This window comes from Sinocyclocheilus anshuiensis, unplaced genomic scaffold (assembly GCF_001515605.1).
Source record: "Sinocyclocheilus anshuiensis isolate Anshui unplaced genomic scaffold, SAMN03320099.WGS_v1.1 scaffold1719, whole genome shotgun sequence".
Taxonomy (NCBI): domain Eukaryota; kingdom Metazoa; phylum Chordata; class Actinopteri; order Cypriniformes; family Cyprinidae; genus Sinocyclocheilus; species Sinocyclocheilus anshuiensis.
In genome coordinates, this window is record NW_015551147.1 from 352,104 (window position 1) to 366,511 (window position 14,408).

General features: G+C 35.8%; 1 protein-coding gene and 1 long non-coding RNA gene across 2 annotated transcripts in view; one reads left to right on the forward strand and one right to left on the reverse strand.

The window, feature by feature from the left end:
• Positions 1–6,184, forward strand: part of LOC107663286 (uncharacterized) — a 7,488-nt gene extending 1,304 nt beyond the window's left edge. The window contains exons 2-3 of the long non-coding RNA XR_001631315.1: positions 4,332–4,337; positions 6,174–6,184. This is a non-coding gene — a long non-coding RNA (uncharacterized LOC107663286). The remainder of the gene's footprint in view (positions 1–4,331; positions 4,338–6,173) is intronic.
• Positions 1–14,408, reverse strand: part of LOC107663285 (carbohydrate sulfotransferase 15-like) — a 25,729-nt gene that overhangs the window by 1,250 nt on the left and 10,071 nt on the right. The window contains exons 2-6 of the mRNA XM_016453462.1: positions 5,161–6,016; positions 4,252–4,591; positions 3,823–3,966; positions 2,542–2,698; positions 2,219–2,375 (exon numbers count right to left, since the gene is read on the reverse strand). Coding sequence (XP_016308948.1) covers positions 2,219–2,375; positions 2,542–2,698; positions 3,823–3,966; positions 4,252–4,591; positions 5,161–5,586 — 1,224 coding nt within the window. The 5' untranslated portion in view covers positions 5,587–6,016. The remainder of the gene's footprint in view (positions 1–2,218; positions 2,376–2,541; positions 2,699–3,822; positions 3,967–4,251; positions 4,592–5,160; positions 6,017–14,408) is intronic.

Consider the following 14,408-nt stretch of genomic DNA (forward strand, 5'->3'; position numbering starts at 1 on the left):
GGATTTTGGTTAAATCCCTAAAATAAGGTCCGTGGTTCACACAGGCTCAAGATACTTTCACGTTTTATTCTACGACATAAAACACACCAGTTACAGCCCACCCGTGATATTTTTAAAACTGTTACGTTTCTAACAAGTTGCTAAATGGAACTACAGATGCTGTCGGAGACATTAAACATCATCACGCCGAACAGTTTATCAATTTACAGTATCTTCCAATTGTAGTATAATTTATAGTACAATTAATTGTAGACTAACCAATTCATAGTTTACCGCATTTTATATTGTTGTTCGACAATGTTTGTTTTTTTTTGCTCCGAAATGCAACTCAAGTCTTCGGATGGAAGATGCTCGTTTTATGGCTTTCCTACTGATACTGATCTGGGTTCGTACCATAAGGTAAACTCATATGATTATTCCATGTAAACACCACATTTACCTGCTTAGTCACTGTGAAAGTGAAACTTTAACGATGCATAGTGCTTAAAGCCATGTTAAAATTAAATGTTTACGATGAACTATGATTGAACACAGAGCTTATTTTTTGCGATAATCTAAAAGCCTATGGAAAACTCCTATTGGCTTTTTGTGGAGGGAACCAGTGCGATGCTAACAGCCCATCCGCATACCAGTACAAAGTGACGTCATAGTTCCCCCACTCTATATCATTAAAGTGATTGCATTACTTTCATGTGTTCACCAACAGAGGGACCCAAAGGCTCAGTATAACATGTAGCAGTGTAACAATCCCTGATTTTTTTCAGTTTTATAACAGTATTTTATGCACTGCTGTATTATATGGTGATTATTCTTACTATATCTTTTACAGTAAGTAGCTTCTGATGTAAACATCTTGTGTAGTATGTATTTAACGTGCTGTATTATAATACCAATAAAAAATTCATCTCCAACTGATGAGCAGAAGTTTAGTACAAATTATAAATAATAACGTAATTAATTTTGACTAATTTTATTATTTATTTCTTGATATGTAGATAACATTTTTACAACCATCAAAAATGTTAAAATGTCCACCACATTGTTCTCAGATAACTTTATGCCAATAAATATTTACATTTATTATGTGTATTGATGTTTGGCTCCATTTTAAAGAGTATAGATAAAATCTGAGAATTACAGTATGTTAAATGGCTTACTAGTGTTCACAAACTGACATTTGATTTATTTATATTAAAATAACAATTCTGCATTCTGTTTTTTACCTCAGTTCAATTTCAGTTCATTAAATCAAAATATAATAGACATCCTCAGTTCAATTCTGGATGGTGCACAAGCTTCTATTTGTATTATATTACATCCATGTATTGATGGTTGGCTCCATTTTAAAGAGTATAGATCAAATCTGAGAATTACAGTATGTTAAATGGCTTACTAGTGTTCACAAACTGACATTTGATTTATTATATTAAAATAACAATTCTGCATTCTGTTTTTTACCTCAGTTCAATTTCAGTTCATTAAATCAAAATATAATAGACATCCTCAGTTCAATTCTGGATGGTGCACAAGCTTCTATTTGTATTATATTACATCCAATTTACCAGACTAAGCAGCAATGATTCAGCAATCCAGACTTTTGCTGGTTCATCAACCAGCTTCAACAGCTTCAAAGCCATAAATCAAACATTCATGACTTTAATCCCCAGATCAGTGCAGCAAAACAATGTGTACTTCATAACACGTTTAGATTTCTCTAAAAGTGCTTTCATTTCAGCTTCCAACAGCTTTCTCCAGAGGTGAAGATCATCTACTGGCTGCACAGCTTTGGGGAACAGCCAGAACAGCTCATACCCTGGTGGGTATATCTTATCTATGCGGCTGCACCTGGTGGCTGAACCAATTACATCATATCAGACTGAACAAAATCTGACTCTGACTCATACCAGCTGCCTTTGGTGCCCGTCCCTAATGAGAATTACCAACTGAAATGCTTTGGTGAGACATATCTATCTATCGTTCAGAAGATCTGATAACATTTTAATGAATTGAAGGAATCGTTTTTTGCAACTTGACAACCCTTGGTCCCCATTCACTTTCTATGCATCATTACACATAACATCTTTTTTAGATCACACAGGTTCAGAACATGAGGTTGAGTAAACAGAATTTTCTTTTTTGGGGTGTACTTTCCCTTTAAGAGAGGAACAGCAAATTAAATATTCACATTTAATATGATCATGATTCATACTGCACTCACAGGCATCAGGTTGTTGAGAGTGGTATTGTAAATGCAGGAACGGATGGACCTCTCAGCCAAGCAGCCCTCAAACAGGTGCAACGACTCTGATACTCGTTCATGAAAATCCTCCACAGATTTATTAGCCATGCCAAAGTACAGATAGTCTGAGTAAAGCCTGCTCTCTCACACGCAAATACACACACACACACACACAGTGCACAAACACAATAAGAGGTTAAGAGGACAATCTAAAAAGCATCTCTCACATAGTAATATTATACTGGTTATGATATCCAAACCATAAATCATTATTATATCTTATTTAAACAGTGGAGTAGTACCTTTCTACTGGGTCTCTGAGCATCACAATGAATCTGGCATCTGGTTGGACAGCATGAATGAAGTCTTGCACCAGAAAAGGTGGCTCCACTTTCGTTCCGTTGTCGTAGAAATAAACCCAAGCATTATTGTCCCACATTGTGGATGCACTCGCCTCACCTGTCAATCATAAAATGTGTTAATTGCTTGATCCTTACCAACTTGATATTTCATTTCAAGACTTAGATTTGAAGGCTTAATCTGATTAATGTTATTAGTGATTATTTATGACTGGGTTGTTTTGTTTTTGATTTAGTTGACAATTTCTCAGGCCTCAGTAGACAAAGACTGAAATTTCTAAATTATTTATTGTTATGAGTCATAACAAGAGGATAGACCTTGACCATAGCATCTGGCATCTCTAATTAAAAAGTCTAGATGATGTGTATTTAATTTGAGCACTTTCTTCATCATCATCATTATAGAAAAAAACACAATACCTTCCCAAACTGGGGTTCGAGAGGGAACTGCAGGGGGGTTTTGAGTTTATGAAAAGCTAACTTCTGTCAGGACCACTATCGTCAAAGATGATTGACAATTAGCATACAGTTTGGATTGGCGGTATGGTTCTGTTCTAGGCAAGAACTCCCTGCGCAGGGAGAGCAGCGATAACCCCCCAGGGTAAACAGAACAGAACTAACATAAATGTATTGCAGATATTGTTAAAGTTCAATCATTTTATGTATACATTTTAGAATTAGTCTGATTCAAGGAGAATCAGAAGGCTGAATCCCGACTGACAGAGGAGGAGTTGGGGATGGAGGAGGGTAATTAGCTATTGAGCAATGCGAAAACTGCTGATAATACTGAGGGACCTTATATATGAATGCTTAGATAGGTGTCACATTCCCATAGGTAGATGGGGATCAGCTGAAGGTCAGCTGATGCGAGCTTGACTAACGTGACCTGCCAGAACTAACGCTATGCTTGATAATTAATTATATAGTACAAATTTAAAAATAAAATAAATGTAAAATAATTTAAAAAATATAAACAAATCAAAATACAACATTATTTTTGGTTGTTTTTAGTTTAGTTTTGTTTACCTGACTGTTAACTGATGTCGGAGAACCGTGAACATGAGAAAATTATTGAAATATTAACTTAACATAAATATATAAAATAACAACTTCACAGGGTACTTCAAATAAATATTTTAGGTAAAAGAGGTGTGGCTAACAAAACAAAAGGTCTACACAACAATTTAGTTACTAAATCTAAAACATAATTGAAAAAAAAATTACCAATTATGATGTCCACTTTTTTGTGGGTTTTGGAGGAGTTGCTTGTCAAGTGATCTTGAATCTGATTGGCTGCTTGGTCAAAAAGGTCCAGGTAGTCATTCAGTGGATAGGGGTTATGAAAACCATTACTCAACCTGATGATACCTTAAACCAGGGGAATACAAAGTACAATTATTTATTTTTACTATTTTTATTTATACAATTATTTCTATTTATTATTTATTATTAACATGCAACCAGAATTGCATGGCAGCTGTTCTTTAGCTGTAAAGTTTGTGTAATAAACTGAATGTGATAAACATTAAGCAGATGCTCTGCATTGCAAGAAAATTGAAGTGGTGAACATTTTGCGGACTTTTAAAAGAAGACCATCTAGCATCATGAATTCACATTTTAAACCCTGTCATTTATCTCTTACATGAAACTCACCAAATCTCTTTCGTGTCCACCAGTGTGGCTCCTTCATAGTGGTGAAATGGACCTCTGGATGTAGCTGTAACCGGTCGTAGAGATCCGTGGTGCCACACTTGGGCTGGCCGATGATGTAAAAGAAGGGCAGGCAGCGCAGGCGATACTGTCTACCTGTGTGCTGATGCAGGTGAGCCGGAAACGCTCTGCGCAGGTGGTCATATACTGCTTGGAAGCGCTTTGAATAAAGAGCATACAGGTTTTTCCCATACGGATCAGCTGTGACATTCCCAAAGAATTCTTCATACCAACAGGGGTTCTTGAGATGGGGAAGGAATTTGAGAGGAATTGCAGAGAATATCTGTGGACGAGAAAGACCAGAAGGCTTATACTAGCAAACTAAGACTTGACAGAGCGTAGCTTGTAGTATTTACTTAATTTATGTACAAAGTTTGGGGCCAGTAAGGCTTATTATTTATTTATTTATTAGAAATTCATGTTTTTTAGCAAGGTTGCATACAACTGATTTAAAAAAAAGTGTCTAATATTACAAAATATATACATTTTAAAGAAATGCTGAACTTTCTATTCATTAAAGAATCCTGAAAAAAATGTATCCTGGTTTCCACAAAAATATTAAGCAGCACAATTGTTTTCAATATTGATAATAATACATAGCATATTAGAATGATTTCTGAAGGATCATTTGACACTGAAGACTGAACAGCTTTGCCATTGCAGGAATAAAATATATTTTAAAATGTATTAAAATAGAAAACAGTTATCTAAAATAAGATTTCTAGATAATGATATTAATCTTAAAATTCACAGAAACAATCAAATATGCCATTTTTTATTTACATGATTTTTGAATTTTAAAGAAAATCAAGATATTTTGCATGTTTATCAATTTAATTCAAATGCACATACGTTTGGCTCTTTCTCTCTCACTTCTCTCAGGTCAGGCACTCTTCTCTGACTGAAATCCACTCTGGCCACAATGCTCCTCACCACCTCTCTCACAACTGTGTAGTCTGTAGCGAAGGACAGATTAAGGGGCAGCTGAGCCGGATGAGACTCCACAGTAAGGTGATATGGTGATGGCGTTAAAAAGAGCCCTTTCTGGTCCCTCGTCAAGATGTAGGATGCCATGATGAGAACGGTGACCATAAGTCCGAAAAGGAAGCTTAAGATTTTGATTTTCCGTACAGACCCGAGTGTCCACAGGCCCCATGTTTGATGTTGTGCTCTGTTGTTCTCTATGACAGTCAATACACCCGTCCACCTGTTGCTGGGGTGCAAAAACGCAGGCTTTTTTTCATCCAGGCCATTGAGAAACCCATGCCTGTGGTCCATTTTTGTGTGTTATGTTAGCTGTGTTTTCTTCACATATGAAGAGAATCCCATCGATGTGAGTTATAGTTTGTGGTCTTCATCATACTGCTCACACGAAGTGGACCATAACCCAAAGGAGCCGTGTTTTGCCAATAAAATCAACATCTTTCATACAGCAGATGCCGTGTGGCTTCAGGTCATTGTTGATGATGGGATGTTTGTGGGCAGGAAGACAGACAGCGGAATGAGCGGGCTGGCCGCCCGGGGCTTCCCGCACGCGTGGCGAGGGGCAAGACGTGTGGGAGATGATTAGAGCACTCCTTCAATTTAGCTGCCACAAATGACACAGTGGCAGCGGGCTTGACAGCGCACCAGCACAAACACAGTGCAGATTTGGTTGTCAAGGTCACAAGTGCCCCAACAGCAGCTCAGATAACAGAAAGGTCTGTTCCTGCAAGACAAAAAAAAGCAATAAACCATAAATACGCAAAGACGGTTTATTGATTTGAGTCCAGGAGGCAGTGGATGGTAGTACTCTGTTTCTGTCTCTCACACATGCCAATAACTCTGTGATGGGGTTTGGATAAGCATCAGAGAAAGGATGGCAGGAAGATCACACAGGCCACAGACTGTGTGGCATATGGTGTGTGTGGATATGTATGTGTTTGTGTGTTGTGTGTGTTTTGGAGAATGTAGGGCGTAATCCATTCAGACATGATAGCCTCAGGACATGCCTAATTAAGAACACAGTAGACCAGCTGCAAGCTAATAGATACATATTTTATTTGACAGCCTCCACTCCTTCTTTCTCTCTCTCTGTCCTAATCTTTCCTTGTCATGTTTTTGAAAGAAGTCTCTTATGCTGACTAGAGCTGCATTTATTTGATCAAAAATACAGTAAAAACTGTAATACTGCAAAATCTTACTAAAATTTTCTATTTTAGTATATTTTAAAATGCAGTTTATTCCTGTGATGGCGAAGCAATAATGCTCAAGGGACATTTATTTTAAAATGTTTTATGTTAAAAAAAAAAACTTTTTTTTTTGTGGAAACAGTGATGCATTTCAAAAGAACAGGATTTATTTGAAAATAATTTGTTTTTGGTCAATTTAATGCAACCTTGCTGAATAAAGTACTAATTTCATTCTTTAAAAAAAAAAAATCTTTCTGACCCCAAACTGGGTTTCTGACTCCAAACGGTAGTGTGTCTAGGGTTGATGAAACATTTCAGTATCCACAAAAGTGTTTTAAAAGTTATGGTAGACAGAAATTGCATTCACCCGAGGAAGCAAGCTACAGCAAGCTACTTAATTGTTGGATGCAATACTGACAAAATACAAAAAATATTTGTGTAAATAATCAGAATAATGAAAATTGCATGTAAATTGGAGTAAGTAGGTTTTCTTTTGTAATGTAAACATCTTACTGCGATTAAGACCTTACTCTAATTATTGGAAATAATTGCATTATATATAGTCATATTTATCACTTCATTATAGGCTTACATGTGTATCACATTAATTGGTCTAAAAATAATTATGATACAAGTAAAAAATCTAAATCATGCCATAATAATGTTAATTCATATTATTATTATTATTATTAAAATAGTTTTCTGTATTCTGTGTTTGGTAAAACTAATGGCTTTATTCTTGATAAATATCTGAAAGTGAATGTTTAGGGCCAGCAAGTTCTAATTATTTATCATCCTTTTAATTACGTGTTTATATTAAACTCAAGGACACTTCCTACCCATCTTTTCCTACGAATATCATGAGTCAGGCTGGGAAACAAAAGACAAAAATTAACAACAAAGCATTTCTCCTCAATGTAGACCTAACGACTTGTTATTGCTGAATGTGCAGGGTTGGAAATTCTAGAGCAGGGCTTTTGAAAACCTAAAAAATCAGTTTGTTTGTCTTGTTTTGCTTTCTTCCTTTTATTTGGGCAAATGAAAGGACCTGTACCAAGATCCTCTGGTGGAGGGTTTGCCTTCATCAATTCATCAGACAGTTCAGGGCTGTTATTTACCGCCTAATTGTGGTTAAATTTACCTTGGGGAGATCATTAACAGAAATGTGACTCTCCGGAAGCCCACACAGATCACAGTAATCCATGCTGAACTAATAAATAGATGTGGGGCTCATAAATTATAGATAATTTCCTATTTGTGCAGGGAAATAAATGGTTTGTATAACGCTCAGAGAGAGAGAGAGTGAGAGACAGAGAAATAGGGAGAGATTAATGAAAGAATGAGAGGGAAGGTAGTCAAAGAAGGACATGTGCGTTCCCATGGAGATGAAGGCAGGTGTCATTGATCCGTGTTGCTATGGAAAATAGACTCTGGGAGTGTTTGTATTTGTACGATGACCTCAAATGACATTCCAGTGACATCTAAGTCACGTTGATTGGCAATAAGTGAGGTCTCGCTATCTCTGTCGAAAATAAGAGTTTGAGGTAAACCATGGCATCGCTGTCAGCGTGGGTGTCTATTTTAAGCACAAGCGTTAAATTTCTGATGACTTTAGCACGGAGCTGGGCTGATGTGTGCTGTCACTTTAAATATATTTCAGAATAACAAACCCAGCTCTAAGTGTGGGGAGGTGAGGCATCTGTGAGCATGTTTTCATTCCAGATCTGACTGAAGTAGAGGAGTCCGGGACAGCGAGAGGATGCGTTAGTGTTGAAATGAGCCCGCACTGCGGGAATGCCACAGCAGTCCACAGCTCAATGATTCATTACTGAAGAGCTCCATCATTATATATGTCAATCAAAACCGCAAGTGAGGAGCTCTACAATATACATGCCTATTGATGCTTCTGATGTTGTTAATGCAAAGCTGACACAAGCTCCTTACAGTTTAAAGGGATAGTTTGAATAAAATAAAAGTTTTGTCATCATTTACACACTAATCAATGTGTGTCATTTCTGTGCAATTAGTGTCACCAAATATGATTTTGAAAATAATGACTTGTAGTTTAGAATTTACTCCTCATTTACTCACATTCATGACATTCCAAACCTGTATGACTGTTTCTATTGTAGAACATAAACAATTTTGTCCATACAAAAAAATTAATAAATAAAAAAAGACAGATTTGGAATGAAATGAGGGCGAGTAAATAATTGTTCGTTTTTTTTTCTTTTTGAGTGAGCTATCACCTTTTTTCAGTTTGACCAATTTTCATTCGTTTTCCCTATATAATTATTATTTTTAATTTAGTTGTAGTTTTTTTCATAGTGTTCTAGTTTCAGTTTAATTTTTGTTTTGTTTTTTCATAGTGTTCTAGTTTCAGTTTAATTTTTATTTCAGTTTTAATTTTTGTTTTTAGGGCTGTCAGTTACTCCACTAATTTGTAATATTAAAAAAAAAATCATTCATTCAGTTATTTAGAAGTTACATTTTAAAGCCATGAGTATATACTTTCAGTCCTGTTTTTATTCTTATTTCAGTTAGCAAGAATGTTTTTATTTCATTTTTATTTTGAGTTTTAATTTACAATATTAAAGGGTTAGTTCACCCAAAGATGAAAATTCTGTCATCAGTTACTCACCCTCATGTCGTTCCAAACCTGTAAGATCTTTGTTCATCTTCGCAACACAAATTAAGATATTTTTGATGAATTCCAAGAGCTCTCTGACCCTCCCATAGGATCCTACCATGATCAAGGTCCAGAAATGTAGCAAGGGCATCGTTAAAATAATCCATGTGACATCAGTGGTTCAACCGTAATTTTACAAAGCTACAAGAGTACTTTTTGTGTGCAAAGAAAACAAAAATAACAACTTTATTTAACAATTTGTCTCCTCCATGTCCATTTTGGACGAGAGCTTTCTGACCCTGCATAGACAGCAATGCAACTGACATATTCAAGGCCCAGAACGGTAGTAAGGACATCAATAAAATAGTCCATGTGACATCAGTGGTTCAACCTTAATTTTATGAAGCTACAAGAATACTTTTTGTGCGCAAAGAGAACAAAAATAGCGACTTTATTCAACGCATACATGTGGAATTCTGACGTAGATCTTATATGGTCCTATATGGGTAATGAAGGTCTTACGGGGTGGAATGACATGAGGGTTAGTAATTCATGACAGCATTTTCATTTTTGGGTGAACTACCCTTTAACAGTTTCAAACGGGTTTCTGGAACACTCCCCCAATCTTCCATTGGTCAGACAAACGAATAGTCCCACCCCCAAACTCAAACCTCTGACTGAGTCATTGTTGCTATGTAAGGTTGATTGATGGAAAATGCAAAGATACTATCCTACACTTGAAGGACTGTTTGATGTCAGGATGCTGTTATGTTCCTTTATGAGAGTGCTGCAGGACATCTTTCACATATGTCTCTCTTTACACCCTTCCTCATCCATTTCCAGAGTCATATAAAGAGGGTGGCAGGGCTGTCAGGACCACTGTCTCCGTGCACAGTGGCTGCTCTTTCTGTGCCAGCCAGTGCCATGACCAATGGATCAGAGTATGCAGGAATGGTTCCGGGTGGATGGAAGGGAATGCCAAGGATTTAGGAAGGAAAGTAGCTCAAGTTGGAGCCCACAATGTACCACAGAGACAAACACTGATACACATAGGAAAATCATGAGGAGCAATGTAACAGTAGATATGACACATTAATATTGTGGATGCTTTTGCATATACAGTGGCCATAAAGAATCTATCTATCTATCTATCTAAATATGCACTCTTGGTTGTATATGTGGGTGAGTCTGTTTGTGAAATTACAATCCAGCTCTCCAGCTCAAAGAAGACACAGAAAGCCAAATGCTTGCACTCATCTCTTTCTGAGTTAATTTAAATTCTCCTCTAATACACACAAACTCAAACACACACACATATACACTAACAAGTATACATTCCATTTGTGCAGTGTCAATAGAGGGAAAACACGCAGGGATAACATCTATTCCACAGTCAGTACAAGTGAGAGGAAATTAACGAATGCGGCGGCCAATAGAGATGAATAATGAAGCTTAGTGGAGCCGAGTCTGAAATGGCATCAGTCAGTTATATTAGTATATACTTATTACGTCAAACTGAATAATCTGTGCTAAATACACTTCACTGTAAAAAAAAAACACGTAAAAAAAAGTTGCAATGCATGGCAGCACAGGGTGCCAAACGGCAGTGTCACATCTCTGTTTTACTCTCACTCATTTTCCTTTTCATCTTTTCCCTAATTAATTTTTTTCCTTAACTCTCATTAGGAAAGGAGAAACAGGTTTAGTTAGCTGTATGTGTTAATATGCATTATTATTATTATAGCATTACTATAGTATATAGTATTTCTTCATTACTATGGAACTCAGTGGCTACCAGCAACTATTTGGTTACCAACATTCTTCAAAATATCCACTTTTGTGTTCAACCAAAGAATGAAGTTCATTTAAATTTGGAAAAACATGAGTAAATGATGAGTAAATAATTATACTATTTTCATTTTTGGGTGAACTATTCTTTTAACCCCACTATATTATCTAGCATTAATGGTTCAAAATTAATTATTCATAATTTTAGAGAATAGCAAATACTTCTACACTCAAAAAAATGTTTCATTCATCCAATTAAAAAAAATATAGATGTGAATCTTTACCCTACATTTTTTTAATTGGATGAATGAAAACATTTTTTTCAGTGTAAATAATAACTGAAAGTCTGGGACATGTACCATATGTTGCATATCTTCGATATTAATGCATGATGTTTTTCTGTTTTCTTGTTTCCTGACTGTGCTGATTAAATGTCCTTCAAATGAAATGGAAAAAGAAAACAAATACTTAGTAAGTATCAAAAGACATTATGATTGAAGGCTTTGGGTACAAGGATGTGATTTGACATCTGACAAACACAACCCAGAAAAAGCCTTGAGAGTGACAGTTCAATTAATACAGTCACTCTGTGAAAAACCTCAGACGCTCTCATTTCCTCGTCACGGCATATGAAAAAGTCTCTCCCTGAATAGTAAAATAGACAAATATATATAAATTAAATTCACCCCTAATGACAGAGACAGTGTACCCTAAAGTGATGTTGTTCCAAACCTAACACAAAATAAGCTACTGTGAAAAAATGTTTTGTTTGCCTATATAGTGAAAGCCATTGTATGGGCAAAAAAAGTTGAAACATTGTTCAAAATATCCTAATTTGTATTTTGTTTCGGGGTGAACTATCCCTTTAATATCAAAAACTGGTTCTGTGCCCACCACATCATCTATCACTGTAGAGCTAGAAAACACTGACAAGTTTGATTAAACAAGGCTCAGCAGGAAGTACTATATGGAGTCTGACAAATTAGGACATACATTGTAGTTGTAGTATCTTTTTTCATGCAGTTATAGTGTGCTGAATATAATGCATTCCACTCAGCAATACTTGTTTTTGTGCTGAATGTAATTATTAATAAAACAATTGCATACCAGAATCTCACAAGAAAATAATTTTTGCTATCAAGCAGTATACGTCTATAAGGCGCGTTTCCATTACCCTTCAAATTGCGCAAATTGAAATTGCGAATTGAAAATACGCCTAATGGAAACGCGTCAATTTCGCAAAAACGCCCATATATCGCAAAAAACGTTTTTACGCTCGCATGAGGTGGTTTTTCAGGCAATGCGAAAAAGGAATAATTCGCAAAACTACAATGGAAACGGCTTTTTCGCATTTACAGGTCACATGGCATATGTAAAAAGTCATATGATCATTCTTCAATGTACTATAACCTCCAAGAAATCGCCAAAGTTTTGCACAAATCTGTAATGGAAACGTGTGTTTTCTGTTCTTAACATCTCCCTTTTATCATAGTGACAGCAGACAGGCGCATAACCCAAATCAGATTAATACCTGCCGTTCAGTAGTATTCATTTTCACACTCAGTTTCCGAAATTACTTTTAGGCTTGACAGATCACTTTGCAGGCACAATGTAATCTATTTGCATTGACAGTCCCCTTTATCTTGCACTTTTATGGAGACACACCCCAAATTACATCTTCAATCAAGGAAAGTCCACAACAACTGACAAGATATCCTATTTTGTATAAGTTTGCATGCAAAACTTTACTAAATCAATGGCTAAATTCATTAAAAAGCCACGACACTAAATTACAACACTGTGCACTTGCTATTTATTATTGCAGCAGGTCAGTAAAGCCTGAACGTTTCTCATTAAAATGCTACTTGTGTTTTCCTAAGCTGATAAATACAAGGGCATAAATAATACGGCAGTTATTATTAGCAACATCTTGTGTAATTTGGCACCCATCTGGCAGACAGATGCACTTATGGGTGATGTTATGTGAACTCTTGCTGAAGTAGGCCTTTCTCAATGCTCCTTTATTCCTCCCTCTGATACTCCAGCATCTATATATATATATATATGATGACAGGCTCATGTTCAGTTTGGCAGATTTGTTTTGCAGCTTGAAGAAGATGTTTGTGTCTCAGCTCTTGAAACATGAGGCATGTGGTTTGCTGTTGATTTCAGACTGTTAATGGAAGGCTTTATTGTGTTATGCTGTGCAGCGTGTGTAGCTCAAGAGCAAGGAGGCTGGGGAGAGCTGTTTATGTAATCCACGCTGAAAAGAGCAGTAGCGCAGAAGAAAAGAAGTGTAATTAAACAACAGAGATGAGAGAAGAGAAGTTCCCTCAGGTGCTTTATTCGGCAGCCTATGTGAATAAACACTTCACGGTTACAAGGGAAGAAAGACAGATTGAGCCATCTTTATTAAGATGATTACAACGGTATCTTTCACACTCTTATTTAAATATAATTATTAAATATATTTAAAAAAAATAATAAAATAAATTTTTTTTTTTTTTTTTTACATTTTTTAACATAATTAACAGCTCTCTGCCCATGTGTTCAACTGTTCTGTTTCCTGACGATGCACTGTTGAAACAACATTGTGTGCTTGATGGGAAAGTCAGGACACTTCTTCCTAGACCTTTTATGTCCCAGATATTCACACAGTACAACAATAGATCCAAGTTCCTCTTGCCAGTTAATCAATAGCCTGTTCTTTGTTACCATCCCAATGCACAATTCACAAGGATAATATGTAGCAAATGTCAGCAGTGCAGTTGTGCATAAAAATGCAGTCACGCCGATTCTATACTGTCAGATAACAGCCACTTGAATTTATCTCATAAATAAACGATGTATTGGACTGGATTCTTAATTAAATCTGGGACTTACGATATAAGGAGTTGAGATACAAATTGAAAACAGAGGGATGGGAGATTCGTTATAGAGCATTCGTTGTGCGAATTAACAGACGTGAGCTACAAATAACTCTAAGAATCCTTTCTTATTTGCTTTATTTTTTTCTCTCTCTCATCCTCTTCTTTTATGTTTCTCCACCCCAGAATGCAGGTTATGGAAGGCAGCTTTCATTTTCCTTAAAAACAAGGTTTTACCTATCACAATATATCCTTGTTTTTTTCCTTCTCTGTTATGTTTTTATTGATCTTTTTTTATATAGTTTAGTCAGAGCTTCACTCTTTAAACCAGGGTTTTTCAAACCTTTTGTTTTTTGCCAAAGAACTCTAAATATAATGTTTTCCTTGCAAGCGATTTCTTTACTAAAATATGTAGGCAGCTATGTATTTTCATGTACAGTATAAGATCCCATTAATATTATAAAGACAACAGGTTGTTATTTAATTAATTTGCAAAATACAAAATTAAATATTTTGTTTTCTTTTATTATTACAAAGACACTATTAAAATATTATCTGGAATTTTGTGACACATATATATATATATATATATATATATATATACTGTGTATATGGCTTGTAAATATTATGTATTAATGCCTGTGT